This window comes from Petromyzon marinus, unplaced genomic scaffold (genome assembly GCF_048934315.1).
Source record: "Petromyzon marinus isolate PM22_M1 ecotype Great Lakes invasive population unplaced genomic scaffold, UKy_Petmar_22M1.pri1.0 PM_Scaffold_201, whole genome shotgun sequence".
Taxonomy (NCBI): Eukaryota; Metazoa; Chordata; class Hyperoartia; order Petromyzontiformes; family Petromyzontidae; genus Petromyzon; species Petromyzon marinus.
The window spans coordinates 64744-84349 of record NW_027423171.1 but is presented as its reverse complement, the minus strand read 5'-3'; the positions used below and the strand labels follow the sequence as shown (position 1 = coordinate 84349).

Below are 19606 nucleotides of genomic sequence, written 5' to 3'. Positions count from 1 at the left end.
ACACACACAAACGCAGATACACACACACACGCAGATACACACACACAGACACACGCAGACACACACGCAGACACAGACACACACTCACAGACAACAACAACAACAACCGCCTTTCGCCACTAAGTGGTGGTGACGTCACCACGACGCTTGTGCCAGGCTATGTGCACCCTGAGGCCACGTGAAGTGTCGAACGCCCGCTGGCAGGAGGTCACGGGGCAGACCCAGGTGCCACGGGTCGACTGACTGAGATGACTGGCTGATGCACCACCTGTGCCCCCTACTGTGCCAACCTGCTGTGCTTTAGCCACCCGGCGCTCCGCTCGTTGTTCTGAGCGTCGCTCCTCCGCCCTCCGTTGTTGTTGGAGGGCTACTGCCTCCAACTGCCCAGTAGCATCCTTCACGAGCCTCCTCCACAGAGGCCGATCTTGACACCGCTGGTACCAGTCATCGGCAAGTCCACTCAGCTCCACGTCCTCCTGTACCACATCACTCCATCTCTTCTCTAGCCCGTGCCGCGCCCGCTTAGCCCCCTCAATCCGGCCAAACAAAAGCTGTTTCGGCATGCGGTGGCTGGGCATGCGGTGGCTGGGCATGCGGGCTACATGACCCAGCCACATAGACACACAGACACAGAGACACAGACATAGACACACACAGACACAACAACAACCGCCATTCGCCACTAAGTGGCGGTGACGTCACCACGACGCTTGTGCCAGGCCATGTGCACCTTGAGGCCACACAGACACACACACAGACACACACAGACACACACACACATAGACACACAGACACACAGACAAGACGCAGAGAGACACAGACACACATACATAGATACAGACTATGATTGACTGTGACTATGACCATGGTGACTGTGACTATGAGTGACTATGAGTGACTATGAGTGACTGTGACGATGACTATGGTGACGATGACTATGGTGACTATGAGTGACTGAGTGACTATGAGTGACTATGACTATGGTGACTATGACTATGAGTGACTATGACTATGGTGACTGTGACTATGAGTGACTATGAGTGACTATGAGTGACTATGACTATGGTGACTATGACTATGAGTGACTGAGTGACTATGACTATGAGTGACTATGAGTGACTGACTATGAGTGACTATGAGTGACTGAGTGGCTATGACTATGAGTGACTATGAGTGACTATGACTATGAGTGACTGAGTGGCTATGACTATGAGTGACTATGAGTGACTATGAGTATGAGTGACTATGACTATGAGTGACTATGAGTGACTATGACTATGAGTGACTATGAGTGACTATGAGTGACTGAGTGGCTATGACTATGAGTGACTATGAGTGACTATGACTATGAGTGACTATGACTATGAGTGACTATGAGTGACTGAGTGACTATGAGTGACTATGACTATGAGTGACTATGAGTATGAGTGACTATGACTATGAGTGACTATGAGTGACTATGAGTGACTATGACTATGAGTGACTATGACTATGAGTGACTATGAGTGACTATGACTATGAGTGACTATGAGTATGAGTGACTATGACTATGAGTGACTATGAGTGACTATGACTATGAGTGACTATGAGTGACTATGACTATGAGTGACTATGAGTGACTATGACTATGAGTGACTATGAGTGACTATGACTATGAGTGACTAAGAGTGACTATGAGTGACTATGAGTGACTGACTATGAGTGACTAAGAGTGACTATGAGTGACTATGAGTGACTATGAGTGACTATGAGTGACTAAGAGTGACTGGCTGTGACTGTGGCGGTGATATTCAGAGGCTCCATGCCAGACATGGAGACCATGCTGGATAAAGAGGACTTCAACTTGATGAAGAGAGCAATCTTCGCCACACAGGTACCAAACTACACTATACACTACACTATACACTACACTATACACTACACTATACACTACACTATACACTACACTATACACTACACACTACACTACACACTACACTATACACTACACTACTATACACTACACTATACACTACACTATACACTACACTACTATACACTACACTATACACTACACTACTATAAACTACACTACACATGACACTACTATACACTACACTATACACTACACTATACACTACACTATACACTACACTACACTATACACTACACTACTGTACACTACACTACTATACACTATACACTACACTATACACTACACTATACACTACACTATACACTACTATATACTATACACTACTATATACTACACACTACACTATACACTACACTACTATACACTACACTACTATATACTACACTACTATACACTATACACTACACTATACACTACACTATACACTACACTATACACTACTATATACTACACACTACACTATACACTACACTACTATACACTACACTATACACTACACTATACACTACTATACACTACACTATACACTACTATACACTACACTATACACTACTATACACTACCCTATACACTACACTATACACTACTATACACTACACTATACACTACTGTACACTATACTATACACTACTATACACTACACTATACACTACACTATACACTACACTATGCACTACACTACTATACACTACTATACACTACACTACTATAAACTACACTACTATACACTACACTATACACTACACTATACACTACACTATACACTACACTATACACTACACTATAATACACTATACTATACAACACTATACTCTGCACTACATTTTACACTCTACTACAATAAACTTTACTAAAACTAAACCACTTTTATCTTGCCAGATGTAAGGCCCCAATTAGCTGTGTACCTCTTGTTCAGAAGTGACCTGTCCCACAGAGACCCATAGAGACACATAGAGACCCACAGAGGCCCATAGAGACCCATAGAGACCCACAGAGACCCATAGAGACCCACAGAGACCCATAGAGAACCATAGAGACCCACAGAGACCCATACAGACCCATAGAGACCCACACTCATAGAGACCCATACTCATAGAGACCCATACTCATAGAGACTCGTACTCATAGAGACCCATACTCATAGAGACCCACACTCAGAGAGACCCATACTCATAGAGACCCACACTCATAGAGACCCACACTCATAGAGACCCATACTCATAGAGACCTATGCTAATAGAGACCCACACTCATAGAGACCCACACTCATAGAGACCCACACTCATAGAGACCCACACTCATAGAGACCCACACTCATAGAGACCCATACCATAGAGACCCATACTCATAGAGACCCATACTCATAGAGACCCATACTCATAGAGACTCACACTCATAGAGACCCACACTCATAGAGACCCACACTCTTAGAGACCCACACTCATAGAAACCCACACTCATAGAGACCCACACTCATAGAGACCCATTCTCATAGAGACTCATAGTCATAGAGACCCACACTCATAGAGATGCATACTCATAGAGACCCATACTCATAGAGACTCATACTCATAGAGACCCACACTCATAGAGACCCACACTCATAGAGATCCACACTCATAGAGACCTATACTAATTTAGACCCATACTAGACACTAAACAATATTTTTATTTCACCAGCTAAGCCGCACTGAGCTGCTTTGTAGCTCTTTTGCAGAAGCGACCTGGCCCATCACAAATGATAGCAGCTCTGACGTCATCATCATCATCGTCATCACGTGGACATTTACAGCAGAGGCCAAACGCTCTGAACGAGTGGTGACGTTGATTCTGAATGTGGAGGGGAAACCCCAGAGGGCCTGGAGTCAAATCCACGTGACCACGGAGAGAGACACACACATTCTTAACGTCGTCAGGGTCGGGATGGAACCCACGACCTCCTGCGTACCAGGAGAGGTAGTCAACATCTCCTAGCCACCGTGATGATGATGATGGTGATGATGATGAGAGAGATGCAGACTCCACAAACACAGCAGCAGGCGTCGTCAGGGTCGGGATGGAACCCACGACCTCCTGCGCACCAGGCGAGGTAGTCAACATCTCCTAGCCACACACACAAATATACAGCAGCAGCAGCAGGCGTCGTCAGGGTCGGGATGGAACCCACGACCTCCTGCGTACCGGGCGAGGTAGTCAACATCTCCTAGCTGCCATGGCGCCCAGGTAAAGCTCCCCCAGGTAGCCCACTCAGACTGTCGGGGCAAGTGCTGTTAGTAGCGGGCAGCAGCAGCAGCAGCAGCGCCTATGAAGGCTACCGGCACTGTGGCACACACAGAGGGGGGTGGGTGGCCAGCACCACGCCAGGCCGCCCTTGTCTCCCCAGTGGCGATGCTTACTACTACACACACACCGCTACACCAGGCACTCATTCGTTGTTGTGGTTGTTGTTGTGACAGAGGCAGTCTCTGCCCCCTGTGTGCACACACAACATGTTGGACGATGCCTCTGACCCGGTGCTCAGCAACATTCGCCGCATCGGAATCTTCAACGACCCTGCGGACCGGGTCAAGGTGAGGGGTCACGGGGAGACGGGGAGACAGGGAGGGAGACAGACGGGGAGACAGTGAGACAGACAGTGAGACAGACGGGGAGACAGACGGGGAGACAGAGAGACAGACGGGGAGACAGAGAGACAGACGGGGAGACAGAGAGACAGACGGGGAGACAGTGAGACAGACGGGGAGACAGGGAGGGAGACAGACGGGGAGACAGAGAGACAGACGGGGAGACAGAGAGACAGACGGGGAGACAGTGAGACAGACGGGGAGACAGTGAGACAGACGGGGAGACAGAGAGACAGACGGGGAGACAGAGAGACAGATGGGGAGACAGAGAGACAGACGGGGAGACAGAGAGACAGACGGGGAGACAGTGAGACAGACGGGGAGACAGTGAGACAGATGGGGAGATAGTGAGACAGACGGGGAGACAGACGGGGAGACAGAGAGACAGACGGGGAGACAGAGAGACAGACGGGGAGACAGACGGGGAGATAGTGAGACAGACAGGGAGATAGAGAGACAGATAGGGAGACAGACAGGGCGATAGAGAGACAGACAGGGAGATAGAGAGACAGATAGTGAGACAGACAGGGAGATAGAGATACAGACAGGGAGACAGACAGGGAGATAGAGAGATAGACAGGGAGATAGAGAGACAGACAGTGGACAGACGGGGAGACAGACGGGGAGATAGAGAGACAGACGGGGAGACAGGGAGACAGGGAGACAGACAGGGAGACAGGGAGACAGACAGGGAGACAAAGAGACAGGGAGGGAGACAGGGAGACAGACAGGGGGGCGGAGAGACAGGGAGACAGGGAGACAGGGAGACAGGGAGTCTGAGTCTGAGTCTGGGTCTGGGCCTGAGTCTGGGTCTGCGTCTGGGTCTCTACCCAGATCATCTTCCACCCGGAGTTCCTCTCCTCCACCTCCCCACTGCTGCCCATGGACTACGACGACTTTGTGCGCGGCTGCCACCTCGGGGTGTTCCCCTCCTACTACGAGCCCTGGGGGTACACACCAGGTGAGTGGGGGGGTCTCAGGGGGTTCACGTCTGTGTGAGACACACAGAGACACACAGAGACCCGTGTAGAGACACACAGAGACACGTGTGTCTCTGTGTGTCTCTACACGTGTCTCTGTGTGTCTCTACACGTGTCTCTGTGTGTCTCTACACGTGTCTCTGTGTGTCTCACACGTGTCTCTGTGTGTCTCTACACGTGTCTCTACACGTGTCTCTACACGTGTCTCTATACGTGTAGAGACACGTGTCTCTGTGTGTCTCTACACAGGTCTCTGTGTGTCTCTGTGTGTGTCTACACATGTCTCTGTGTGTCTCTACACGTTGTCTCTTTGTGTCTCTACACGTGTCTCTGTGTGTCTCTGTGTGTCTCTACACGTGTCTCTGTGTGTCTCTGTGTGTCTCTACACGTGTCTCTGTGTGTCTCTACACGTGTCTCTGTGTGTCTCTACACGTGTCTCTGTGTGTCTCACACGTGTCTCTGTGTGTCTCTACACGTGTCTCTACACGTGTAGAGACACGTGTCTCTGTGTGTCTCTACACATGTCTCTGTGTGTCTCTGTGTGTCTCTACACGTTGTCTCTTTGTGTCTCTACACGTGTCTTTGTCTGTCTCTTTGTGTCTCTACACGTGTCTCTGTGTGTCTCGGTGTGTCTTTGTGTGTCTCTACACGTGTCTCTGTGTGTCTCCGCGTGTCGCTGTGTGTCTCTACACGTGTCTCTGTGTGTCTCTGTGTGTCTCTGTGTGTCTCTGCGTGTCTCTGTGTGTCTCTGTGTGTCTCTACACGTGTCTCTGTGTGTCTCCGCGTGTCTCTGTGTGTCTCTGTGTGTCTCTACACGTGTCTCTGTGTGTCTCCGCGTGTCTCTGTGTGTCTCTACACGTGTCTCCGCGTGTCTCTGTGTGTCTCTGTGTGTCTCTACACGTGTCTCTGTGTGTCTCTGTGTGTCTCCGCGTGTCTCTTGTGACGCAGCTGAGTGTACCGTCATGGGCATTCCGAGCATCTCCACCAACCTCTCCGGCTTCGGCTGCTTCATGGGGGAGCACGTAGCAGACCCCATGTCGTACGGTGAGCACCCACACCACCCACACCACCCACACCACCCACACCACCCACACCACCCACACCACCCACACCACCCACACCACCCACAGCACCCACACACCACACACCACACACCACCCACACCACCCACACCGCCCACACCACCCGCACCACCCACACCACCCACACCACCCACACCACCCACAGCACCCACAGCACCCACACCACCCACACCACCCACACCGCCCACACCGCCCACACACCACCCACACCACCCACACCACCCACACCGCCCACACCGCCCACACCACCCGCACCGCCCACACCGCCGCTCACAGCAGCCGGTGAAGTTGCGGGGCACAGCTTCTGGGGGTGGGGGTTGGGGTAGTGGTGGTGGTGGTGGTGGGGGTGGTGGTGGTGGGAGGGGTGGTGGTGGTGGGGGTGGTGGTGGTGGGAGGGGTGGTGGTGGTGGGGGTGGTGGTGGTGGTGGTGGTGGGGGTGGGTGGGGGTGGTGGTGGTGGTGGTGGGGGTGGGGGGGGTGGGGGTTGGGGTGAGGGTGGGGGTGGTGGTGGTGGGGGTGGTGGTGGGGGTGGTGGTGGGGGTGGTGGTGGTGAGGGTGGGAGGGGTGGGGGTTGGGGTGAGGGTGGTGGTGGCGGTGGTGGTGGGGGTGGTGGGACTTTGCCCAGATCTTTCAAGGATTTGTGAGCTCCTCACACAATCCACCCTGGATAAACCCAGGATGGATCGAAGGCAGGCCAGCCTAAATGTTTTTAACCGGCGAAGATGTTCCATTAGGGTGGTCCACGTTTCGCAAGCGTAGAGAAGGGAGGGAATGACTGTGGCCGAGAAGACCTGAAGCTTAGTGCGGAGCGACAGACCAGGTAGCTTCCACACAGCGTTACGCAACCGATGAAAAGATATTGCCACTCAACTGATTAGGAAGTGAGACCTCTCCTGTTAAACTGGAGCCAGTCATAAGCACACTGGCCAGGTATGGGAAACTCTCCACTCTCTCCACAACTGCCCCATCACCAATTGGGAGTTGTGGGGGTGGAGTGTCCGATGGTACAAAATACCCTGGCAGGTGCTTAGTTTTGTTGGGGCTGATGGTAAGGCCCCACCTCTTAGTGGCAAGCTCCAGGTTCAGCAGCAGAGCCTCCAACTCCTCCTCTGAGTGAGCAGCAATTACCAGATCATCGCCATACGTAACATGGTTGAGCAATAGGGAGCCATACCTTGACCGCACCCGGGTATCGATCAGCCTCCCATTGTATCTGTACCAGATTGAAATTCCTCCAGTACAGCTATTGTAGGCTTCACGAACTACGTGGTCGAAATAGATGTTAAATGATGTGGGAGCCAGAGTACATCCCTGTCGCACCCCAAGGTGAACAGGGAATGGCTCTGACTCTCAGCCACATAATTTTACCCGGGCCCGATCACCATCATGAAGGTCCTTAATGATTGTGAACAGGTGGTCAGGGACTCCAAAAGCACGAAGAACTACCCAGAGCCCAGGCCTACTGATGGTATCATAGGCCTTGACCAGGTCAATAAAGCAGAGATGTAGGTCTTGTTGGAATTCCCTACACCTCTGCTGTAGCAGACGGACAGAAAATATGGCATCTGTGCAAGAGCGCCCTTTCCTGAAACCGCATTGGGGCTCCGCAAGCCTCTTTTCAGCGTGCCTGGCGAGGCGATGTTGAATAACCCTTGCCAGGACCTTTCCCGGCACACTGAGGAGTGAGATGCCCCTGTAGTTGTTACAGTCTGTGCGGTCCCCCTTCTTAAAGAGGGGGGTCCCCCTTCTTAAAGAGGGGGACCACCAGGGCATCCTTCCAGTCCTGCGAAACTTGTTCAGTGGTCCAGACTTGTTATGATGTCATGTAGGGCAGTCTGTGCATAAACGCCACCCTCCCTCAGCATTTTGCTTGGGTGATCATCTCTGCCCGGTGTATTTCCTGGTCTCAGAGTCTGGATCGCCCTCAGTACTTCCTCAACAGATGGCAACTCAGCCAGCCACTCACAGAGGGTGACTTCTTCAAATATTTGAGCCACCGCAGCCTCGGCAGGGCCATCCCCATTTTGTGCCACGATGTTTTCCAGGCTGAGGGATGTCCCCTCCCCCAGGACCTCAGAGAAATGCTCAGCAAATCTGCAAACCTGTTCCTGGGGGTCGTAGATTGGATCACCGTTCTTTCCCCTAATGATGGTAATAGGTGTGGCGCTGCAGGTTACTTTTTTATGGAATTAAAGAGCGATTTGTGATCGCGGGCCATTGAGGCAGACTCCATTTCCTCAGCAACCCGTGACCACCACCCATCCTTGCAGCGCTTCACGGCTCTCCAAACCTCTGAGTGAAGGCTGCGGTAAGCCTCCTCATTCTCCAACGTGGGATGCTGTAGACGATTAGAGTGGGCCTGTCACTTTTTTATTGGGCTAGCTTAAACACCTCTTCTGTCAGCCAGGGTCTTTGGGGAGGTCTGGACCATGTACCCAAAGCAGCCATTGCAGCTGCATGAGTCACAGTCCTAAACCTTGCCCATTTCCCCTCGACACCAGGAGGAGTGGGGGACGATGCCAACCCCAGCTGCAAGCGATGATTAAATTCTCACTTGCAACTTTCATCAGCTAGCTGAGACCATGCCACTAAGGGTTTTAATGGGGTCCTGGGTGTACACCCACCATTGGAGTGGAAGAATGGCAGGCGCATCTTACAGATGACAAGTCGATGGTCAGTGGGCAGATCAGCTCCACGGTAGGTCCTGGTGTCAAGGACATGGGCCCGCATCCACTGTTCCGTCACCATGTAGTCCAGCAGATGTTCTTGCTTGGACCCGGCATGCATCCCATGATGTTTTGTGGATGCACCGATGCTGGAACAGCGTATTCATAATTACAAGCCCCATGGGCTGCACAAAAATATAGCAACCTCCTGCCGTTGTTATTGAGCTGATCTGGCCCATGCCTTCTAATTACTCCAGACCAGGTGCTAGCATCATTACCAACTCGGGCATTGAAGTCACCCATCAAGATGACTCTAACCTGAGGGGCCACTTTAGCTAGCACCTTTGACAGGAGGTAATAGAAGGCATCTGACTCATGAGCCTTGCCTGCATTCCTCCACCGATGTTTGTCTTCAGTGGGGGCATAAATAACCACCACCACCACTCCTCGCCTCTGGTTGATGAGAAGGCGAGCCCAAAGTAGCCTGGGGCTTACAGCTTCCCACACCTCACCGCCACGCTCCCCCTTCATTCTTTTGTTCAGAAGAAGAGCCACACCCTGTTGTTTGGCAGTCTGCTGCCCCGAGTAGAGGACTGTCTACCCCTCATGGTGGCAGGAGCCAGAGCCGGTCCACCGGACCTCCTGAATGCCACAGAGATCCAGGCGGTACCGGTCCAGCTCCCGACAGAGGAGTGGCAGCCTCTCCTCCGCAGTGAGCTTTCGAACATTACACATGGCCACACGTAGTGGCTTTTTGCTGTTTCTGGAGGAGCCCCGAGGGTAAAGATTCAGTCTCCTGGCTCCGCCAAATAGGGTTTGGCCAGGAGACGTCATTGACGCCTGTCTCCGGCAAAACAACCCCCTACCTCCTCGTGGTGCCGGACGGCAACTCTGTCGTGGACAGTGCTGTGGGGGGAGGGCCAATTCCGATTGGCCTCTTCCCTCATGGCGTCTGTGACCACCACAGCGGCCAAATGGGGGGCTCTGGACGGGTGCGACAGGCTGGTAACCCCTCCACCTTCATTTAATTAATGCTCAACAACGATGGAAAATTTAGCACAGACTCACACACACACGAGTTCTTCAACCCACACCAACTCGGCCGCTCACGACCCTCCCCTGCCTAACCCGCGGACTCGGCCATCGTGAACCTCTGCCCCCCCCCCCCCCCCCCCCACCAGGGATCTACATCCTGGACCGGCGCTACCGTTCTGCGGACGAGTCTTGCAACCAGCTCACCTCCTTCCTCTACAGCTTCTCGCAGCAGACGCGGCGACAGCGAATCATCCAGCGCAACCGCACGGAGCGCCTTTCGGACCTGCTGGACTGGAGATACCTGGGCAAGGTACGCGGCGGGGGGGGGGGGGGGGTAGACGGAGGGGGTACACGGAGGGGGTACACGGAAGGGAGTCGATGGAGGGGGGGGTGGACGGAGGGGGTACACAGATGGAGGGGCATTGCCAGGGTCGGCGAGGGGTGGTAGGGGAGGTTTGGTAGATACCAGTTTGTGTCGATGTAACTGCGTCTGTATCTACTTAACTGTGTGTGTGTGTAGCTGTGTTTGTGTAACTCTGCGTGTGTCGTTGCGTGTGTGTGTGTCTGTGTTTAGCTGTGTGTACAGCTGTGTAGCGTGTAGCTGTATTTGTGTTACTGTGTGTGTAACTGTGTGTGTAACTCTGTGTGTGTCGTTGTGTGTGTCTGTGTTTAGCTGTGTGTACAGCTGTGTAGCGTGTAGCTGTATTTGTGTTACTGTGTGTGTAACTGTGTGTGTAACTCTGTGTGTGTCGTTGTGTGTGTCTGTGTTTAGCTGTGTGTACAGCTGTGAAGCGTGTAGCTGTATTTGTGTTACTGTGTGTGTAACTGTAGTTGTGTATGTGTCTGTGTTTATCTGTGTGTGTGTGTAACTCTGTGTGTGTAGCTGTGTGTGTTACTGTGTGTGTAACTCTGTGTGTGTAGTTGTGTGTGTCTGTGTTTAGCTGTGTGTGTAGCTGTGTTGCATGTAGCTGTGTTTGCCGTAATGTGTGTGTAACTCTGTGTGTGTCATTGTGTGTGTGTGTGTCTGTGTGTAGCTGTGTGTGTAGCTGTGTTGCATGTAGCTGTGTTTGCCGTAATGTGTGTGTAACTCTGTGTGTGTCGTTGTGTGTGTGTGTCTGTGTGTAGCTGTGTTTGTGTAGCTCCTCGTTGGTGCAGGACGGCAACGCTGTGTTGGGCAGTGCCATGGGGGGAGGGCCAATTGCGATTGGCCATTCCCCTCATGGCGTTTGTAGCCACCACAGCGGCCAAAGGGGGCTCTGGGTGGGTGTGAGGAGCCGGTAACCCCTCCACCTTCAATCCAAGAACCACTAAACCACGAAAAAAATATATATATCTAACTAATAAGCTTGTGCCAGAGGCCCCGGGGGGACAGGTATCCATGACGTCTCCTGGCCAAACCCCATTTGGCGGAGCCAGGAGACTGAATCCTTACCCTCGGGGCTCCTCCAGAAACAGCAAAAAACCACTACGTGTGGCCACGTGGAATGATCACACGCTCACTGCGGAGGAGAGGCTGCCACTCTTCTGTCAGGGGCTGGACCAGTATTGCCTGGATCTCTGTGGTATTTTGGACGTCCGGTGGACCAGCTATGGCTCCTGCCACCATGAGGGGTGGACAGTCCTCTTCTCGGGGCAGGAGACTGCCAAACAACAGGGAGTGGCTCTTCTTCTGAGCAAAAGAATGAAGGGGGCATGGGAGAGTGGTGGTGAGGTGTGGGAAGCTGTAAGCCCCAGGCTACTTTGGGCTCACCTTCCCATCAACCAGAGGTGAGGAGTGGTAGTCGTGGTTACTTATGCCCCCACAGAACACGAACATCAGTAGAGGGATGCAGGCAAAGCCGATGAGTCAGATGCCTTCTATGACCTCCTGTCACAGGTGCTGGCTAAAGTGGCCCCTCGGGGTAGAGTCATCTTGTTGGGTGACTTCAATGTCCAAGTTGGTCATGATGCTGGCACCTGGTCTGGAGTGATTGAAAGGCATGGGCCAGATCAGCTCAATAACAACGGCAGGAGGCTGCTAAGCTTTTGTGCAGCCCATGGGCTTGTAATTACCAACACGCTGTTCTGGCATCGGCCCATCCGCACAACATCATGGATGCATGGCGGGTCCAAGCAAGAACATCTGCTGGACTACATAGCGACGGAACAGCAGATGCGGGCCCATGTCTTTGACACCAGGACCTGCCATGGAGTTGATCTGCCCACTGACCATCGACTTGTCATCTGTAAGATGCGCCTGCCATTCTTCCACTCTGTTGGTGGGTGTATGCCCAGGACCCCATTCAAACCCATAGCGGCCTGGTCTCGGCTAGCTGATGAAAGTTGCAAGCAAGAATTTAATTACAGCTTGCAGCTGGGGTTTGCATCGTCCCCCACTCCTGATGTCGAGGGGAAATGGGCGAGGTTTAGGACTGTGACTCATGCAGCTGCAATGGCTGCCTTGGGTACGCGGTCCAGACCTCCCGAGAGACCCTGGCTGACAGAGGAGGTATTCAGGATGGTTGAGAAAAAGCGACAGGCCCACTCTAATCGTCTACAGCATTCTACGTCAGAGAATGTGAGGAGGCTTACCGCAGCCTTCCCTCGGAGGTTCAGAGAGCCGTGAGGCAAGGATGGGTGGGGGTCGCGGGTTGCTAAGGAGATGGAGTCTACCTCAGTGGCTTGCGATCACAAATCGCTGTTTAATTCCATCAAAAGAATTACTTATAGTGCCACACCTATCACCATCATTCGGTGAAAGAACAGTGATCCAAGCTCTGACCCCCAGGAACAGGTTTGCAGATTTGCTGAGCATTTCTGTGAGGTCCTGGGGGAGGGAAAATCCCTCAGCCTGGAAAGCGTGGGACAAAATGGGGATGGCCCTGCTGAAGCTGCGGTGCCTCAAATATTGGAAGAAGTCTTCACCCCTTGTGAGTGGCTGGCTGAGGTGCCATCTGTTGAGGAAGTACTAAAGGCGATCCGGAGTCTGAGACGAGGAAAGGCAGCGGGCAGAGATGATCTCCCAAGCGAAATGCTGAGGGAGGGTGGCGTTTGTGCACAAACTGTCCTACATGACATCATAACAACAGTCTGGACCAGTGGACGGGTTCCACAGGATTCGAAGGATGCCCTGGTGGTCCCCCTCTTTAAGAAGGGGGACCGCACAGACTGTAACAACTACAGGGGCATATCACTCGTCAGCGTGCCGGGAAAGGTCCTAGCAAGGATTATTCAACATCGCCTCGCCAGGCACGCTGAGGAGAGGCTTGCGGAGCCCCGGTGTGGTTTCAGAAAGGGGCGGTCCTGCACGGATGCCATTTTTTCTTCCCGCCTGTTACAGCAGAGGTGTAGGGAATTTCAACAAGACCTACATCTTTGCTTTATTGACCTTGTCAAGGCCTATGATACCATCAGTAGGCCTGGGCTCTGGGTTGTTCTTCATGCTTTCGGAGTCCCTGACTCTCTGCTCAAGATAATTAAGGACCGTCATGATAGTGTGTGGGCCCGGGTAAAGCCACGTCGCCGGGAGTCAGAGCCATTTTCTGTTCACCGTAGCATGCGACGGGGATGTCTTCTGGCTCCCACATTAGTTAACATCTATTTTGACCACGTAGTTCATGAAGCCTTCGATGGTTCTACCGGAGGAATTTCCATTTGGTACAGATACAATCGGAGGGTGATTGATGCCCGGGTGCGGTCAAGGGACGGCTACCTATTGTTCAACCATGTTACGTATGCCGATGATCTGGTGATTTCTCCTCACTCAGAGGAGGAGTTGGAGGCAGTGCTGCTGAACTTGGAGCGTGCCACTAAGAGGTGGGGCCTTACCATCAGCTCCAACAAAACTAAGCACCTGCCTGGGTATTTTGTACCATCAGACACTCCACCCCCACAACTCCCAATTGGTGATGGGGCAGTTGTGGAGGGAGTGGAGCATTTCCCATACATGGGCAGTGTGCTCATGACTGGCTCCGGTTTGAAAGCAGAGGTCTCACTCCGAATCATTATCTTTTCATCATTTGTGTAACGCTGTATGGAAGCTCTCTGGTCTGTCGCTCCACACACTCTTCTCTACGCTTGCGAAATGTGGACTCCCCCCTAATGGAACATCTTCGCCAGTTAGAAACATTTAGGCTAGCCTGCCTACGATCCATCCTGGGTTTAACCAGGCTGGATTGTGTGATGAGCTCACAAATCCTCAGTGAGCTCCTCCAGCAGGCAAGGCTGCGTTGGCTGGGTCATGTAGCCCGCATGCCCAGCCACCGCATGCCCAAACAGCTTTTGTTTCGGCTTGATAGAGGGGGCTAAACAGGCACGTCACGGGCTAGAAAAGAGATGGAGTGACGTGGTACAGGAGGACGTGGAGCTGAGTGGACTTTGCGATGACTGGTACCAGCGGTGTCAAGATCGGCCTCTGTGGAGGAGGCTCGTGAAGGACGCCACTGGGTAGTTGGAGGAAGTCGCCCTCCAACAACAACGAAGGAGGAACGCTCACAACAACGAGCGGAGTGCCGGGTGGCTAAAGCACAGCAGGTTGCCACACTAGGGGGCACAGGTGGTGCATCAGCTAGTCATCTCAGTCATCTCAGTCAGTCAACCCGTGGCACCTGGGTCTGCCCCGTGACCTCCTGCCGGCGGGCGTTCGATACTTCACGTGGTCTCACCGTGGACATGGCCTGGCACAAGCGTCGTGGCGATGTCACCGCCACTTAGTGGTGAATGGTGGTTGTTATTGTGTAGTTGTGTGATTGTAGCTGTGTGTGTAACTCTGCATGTGTGTAGCTGTGTCTCACTGTGTGTGCTCGCTAACACCACTTGCCCCCACAGTCTTTCAAGGCTTACGGGGAATTTGTGTCTGTGTGTGTGTAGTATTATTCCCACGCTCGTCACATGGCCCTGTCCAAGGCCTTTCCTGACACGTTCAAGTACGAACTCTCTGAGTATGAGGAGGTGAGTCTCCTTCTTCTCCCTCCACTCCCCTCCCTCCATTCGCTCCCTCCCTCCCCTCCCTCCACTCCCTCCACTCCCTCCACTCCCCTCCCTCCATTCGCTCCCTCCCCTCCCCTCCCTCCATTCGCTCCCTCCCTCCCCTCCCTCTCTCCCTCCCTCCTCTCCATCTCTCCCTCCACTCCCCTCCCTCCACTACCTCCCTCCCTCCACTCCCCTCCCTCCATTCGCTCCCTCCCTCCCCTCCCTCCCTCCCCTCCCTCTGCTCCCTCCCTCCCCTCCCTCCCTCCCTCTGCTCCCTCCCTCCCCTTCCTCTCTCCCTTCCCACGCCTCCCTCCACTACCTCCCTCCCCTCCCTCCCTCCCCTCCCTCCACTACCTCCCTCCCTCCCTTCTTCCCTCCCCTCTCTCTGCTCCCTCCCTCCACTACCTCCCTCCCTTCCCTTCCCTCCCCTCCCTCTCTCCCCTCCCTCCGCTCCCCTCCCTCCGCTCCCTCCACACCCATCGCCGGTGTTGGTGGCCAACAGCGCGAATGGAACTCGGGTTTGCCGGGTTCATAGTGCGGTGCGCTGACCACGTGCAAACTCCCCCCCCCCCCCTCACCTCCTCCTCTTGCCTCCCCCTCTCCCACCCCCACCTCCCCTTCCGCACCAGACGTCCGGCTTCCGCTACCCCCGCCCCGCGTCGGTGCCCCCGTCCCCGGCGGTGTCGCGCCCCTCCAGCCCGCGGGGCAGCAGCGCCGGCGGTTCGGACGACGGCGGCGGCGGCGGCGGCGGCAGCCCCGGGCCCTCGTCGTCGGCCAGGGGGAGCCGCTCCGGGGACGACGAGGACGAGGAGGACGAGGAGGACGAGGACGCCCGCAGCGAGAGCGGGGTGGGCTGCGACAACGGGGAGTTTGCTCGCGACGACGCCGACGACGACGACGACGACGTCGACGGGGAGGGCGACTGCTACGGCGGCGGGCGACGAGGTGGGAGAGGGCGAGGAGGAGGAGGAGGAGGTGGAGGTGGAGCGGATGACGACGACGAGCACTACGACGAGGAGCTGGAGGCGGAGAAGGATCGGCGCAACATCCGCACGCCGCTGGGGTTCGGCCCCGTCAGAGCGAGCGACTCGCTCGCTCAGTAGAGAGGGGCGGAGGGGCGCGGGGCGGGGGTGGAGATGTCACCATGGTCACCGCCAACACCACCGCCATCACCGCAGCCGCCACAACCGCAGCCGCCACAACCACCGCCATCACCGCAGCCACATCCACTGCAACCACCACAACCACTGCCACCACCACCACAGGCATCACCACAGCCACCACCACAACCACCGCCATCACCGCAGGCATCACCACAGCCTCCACAACCACCACAACCACCCCCACCACCGACATCACCACAATAGTTAAAATAGTTATAATGGCTACTGTAGTAGCGTTGCGATGGGTAACGCGCGCGCGTGTGTGTGTGTGTGTGTAGTTAACGCGTATGTTTGGTGTTGAAGTGACCGCAGTAAAGCAAAGTTAAAATGCCAGCCTTCGCTGTGACGACATTCTACCATCTTAGGGTTTAAAATGACCGCCGTTACCATAGCGACAATCTACTGTCATGTGGTTTTAAATGGTTACCGTAGCGACATTCTACTGTTGTGGTGTTAAAATGGCCGCCACCGTAGCAACATTCTCCTATCATGGGGTTTAAAATGGCCACCGTTGCCGTAGCGACTGTCTGCTGTCATGGGGTTTAAAATGGCCGCCGTTGCCATAGCGACTGTCTGCTGTCATGGGGTTTCAAATGGCCGCCGTTACCGTAGCGACTGTCTCCTGTCATGGGGTTTAAAATGGCCGCTGTTACCGTAGCGCTGTCTGCTGTCATGGGGTTTAAAATGGCTGCCGTTACCATAGCGACTGTCTCCTGTCATGGGGTTTAAAATGGCCGCCGTTGCCATAGCGACTGTCTGCTGTCATGGGGTTTCAAATGGCCGCCGTTACCGTAGCGACTGTCTCCTGTCATGGGGTTTAAAATGGCCGCTGTTACCGTAGCGCTGTCTGCTGTCATGGGGTTTAAAATGGCTGCCGTTACCATAGCGACAGTCTCCTGTCATGGGGTTTCAAATGGCCACCGTTGCCGTAGCGACTGCTGTCATGGGGTTTCAAATGGCCTCCGTTACCGTAGCGACTGTCTCCTGTCATGGGGTTTAAAATGGCCGCCGTTACCGTAGCAACTGTCTGCTGTCATGGGGTTTAAAATGGCCGCCGTTGCCATAGCGACTGTCTGCTGTCATGGGGTTTCAAATGGCCGCCGTTACCATAGCGACTGTCTCCTGTCATGGGGTTTAAAATGGCCGCTGTTACCGTAGCGCTGTCTGCTGTCATGGGGTTTAAAATGGCTGCCGTTACCATAGCGACTGTCTCCTGTCATGGGGTTTCAAATGGCCACCGTTGCCGTAGCGACTGCTGTCATGGGGTTTCAAATGGCCTCCGTTACCGTAGCGACTGTCTCCTGTCATGGGGTTTAAAATGGCCGCCGTTACCGTAGCGACTGTCTGCTGTCATGGGGTTTAAAATGGCTGCCGTTACCGTAGCGACTGTCTCCTGTCATGGGGTTTCAAGTGGCCGCCGTTACCGTAGCGACTGTCTGCTGTCATGGGGTTTAAAATGGCCGCCGTTACCATAGCAACTGTCTGCTGTCATGGGGTTTCAAATGGCCGCCGTTACCGTAGCAACTGTCTGCTGTCATGGGTTTTCAAATGGCCGCCGTTACCGTAGCGACTTTTTGCTGTCATGGGGTTTAAAATGGCCGCCGTTACCGTAGCGACTGTCTGCTGTCATGGGGTTTCAAATGGCCGCCGTTACCCATCGTGCAGTCTACTGTCGTGGAGTTAACAATGGTTACCGTAGCGACAATCTACTGTCGTGCAGTTTAAAATGGCCACGTTTTACCGTAGTGACATTCTACTGTCGAGGAGTTAAAAACGGTTACCGTAGAGACAATCTGCTGTCGTGCAATTTTAAATGGCCACTGTTAGCATAGCAAAATTCTACCGTCTTGGGGTTTAAAATGGCCACCGTTACCGTAGCAACAATCTACTCTCATGGGGTTTCAAATGGTTACCGTAGCGACGTTCTACCATCTTTAAGTTTAAAATGGCCGCCATTACCGTAGCAACATTCTACCGTTGTGGTGTTTGAAATGGCCGCCGTTACCGTAGCGACATGCTGTCATGGGGTTTAAAATGGCCACCATTGCCACGTGGAAATAAAAAAAATGGGGCTTCTACTGTAGTAGGGGCAGGGGCGAAACGTCTATCGCATGCACGTGTGCGTGTGCGCGCACGTGAGTAGCGGTTACCGGTTACCGCTGCACCGCGCTATGGACCATAGCGACCCGGATTCGATTCCCGCGCACGGCCACCACCACCAATGCCGGCGACGGTGATTTTTCTGAACCGGTACCTGGGGCCTCCCCTGCCGCTCTCTCGGTCAACTCAGCCCCGTCAAACGAGTGAGTCGGTGCGCCGCTGTGCAGCGGTGTGGCCCCCCGCTCGTCACCACGACGCAAGTTTTCGAGACGTCGGACGTGCCTGCCTTCGCATCCGTGCGTCCGTCCGTGTGTCCATCTGTGCGGTCGCGCGTCCGTGCGTCCGTCCGTGCGTGCTAAGATAAAATAAAGGGGAGTGGGCGGCGCGACTGAACCTCTCCACGTAATTCAACATCGCTCGTGCCGTGACCGAAATCCACCCAGAGATGTTGACTACCTCGCCTGGTACGTAGGAGGATCGTGGGTTCGATCCTGACGCTGACGATGCCTGCTGCTGTGTATCTGGAGTTTGTGTGTTCTCTCTCTTTTTCCCCACGGTCACGTGGATTTTTCTGCGGATCCTCCGATTTATCCCTGCACGTTTAGAATCGTGCATTTAGAGTATTTGCTGCAATAAATTTCCACGTGATGATGATGATGATGATATCAGTCACTCCGTTGATCTGCTATCATTTGTGATTGCCAGGCCACTTCTGAAAAAGATCTACATAGTTCGGTGGGCCTTAGCTGCTACAAATAAAAAAAGAGTTTAGTTTATAGTTTAGTAAACACGGCCGCCTTGAACAAGTCAGTGGGTGAGTGAGCGATTGGGTTGAGTGTGTGGGTGAGTGAGTGGGTGAGTGAGTGTATGAGTGAGTGTGTGTGAGAGTAGTGTGTGAGTGGCTGAGTGAGTGAGTGGGTGAGTGGATGGGTGATTGAGTGAGTGGTGTAGTGAGTTGGTGAGTGAGTGAATGAGTGTGTGAGTGAGTGAGTGGTGTAGTAAGTGGGTGGGTGAGTGGGTGGGTGATTGAGCGAGTGGTGTAGTGAGTTGGTGAGTGAGTGAGTGGTGTAGTAAGTGGGTGGGTGAGTGGGT

At 53.7% G+C, this 19606-nt stretch overlaps 1 protein-coding gene across 1 annotated transcript in view; it reads left to right on the top strand.

The window, feature by feature from the left end:
* Nucleotides 1-19171, top strand: part of LOC142922901 (glycogen [starch] synthase, muscle-like) — a 92369-nt gene extending 73198 nt beyond the window's left edge. The window contains exons 11-17 of the mRNA XM_076063844.1: nt 1795-1873; nt 4372-4485; nt 5374-5500; nt 6468-6563; nt 10448-10611; nt 15150-15230; nt 15881-19171. Coding sequence (XP_075919959.1) covers nt 1795-1873; nt 4372-4485; nt 5374-5500; nt 6468-6563; nt 10448-10611; nt 15150-15230; nt 15881-16354 — 1135 coding nt within the window. The 3' untranslated portion in view covers nt 16355-19171. The remainder of the gene's footprint in view (nt 1-1794; nt 1874-4371; nt 4486-5373; nt 5501-6467; nt 6564-10447; nt 10612-15149; nt 15231-15880) is intronic.
* Nucleotides 19172-19606: the final 435 nt, after the last annotated feature.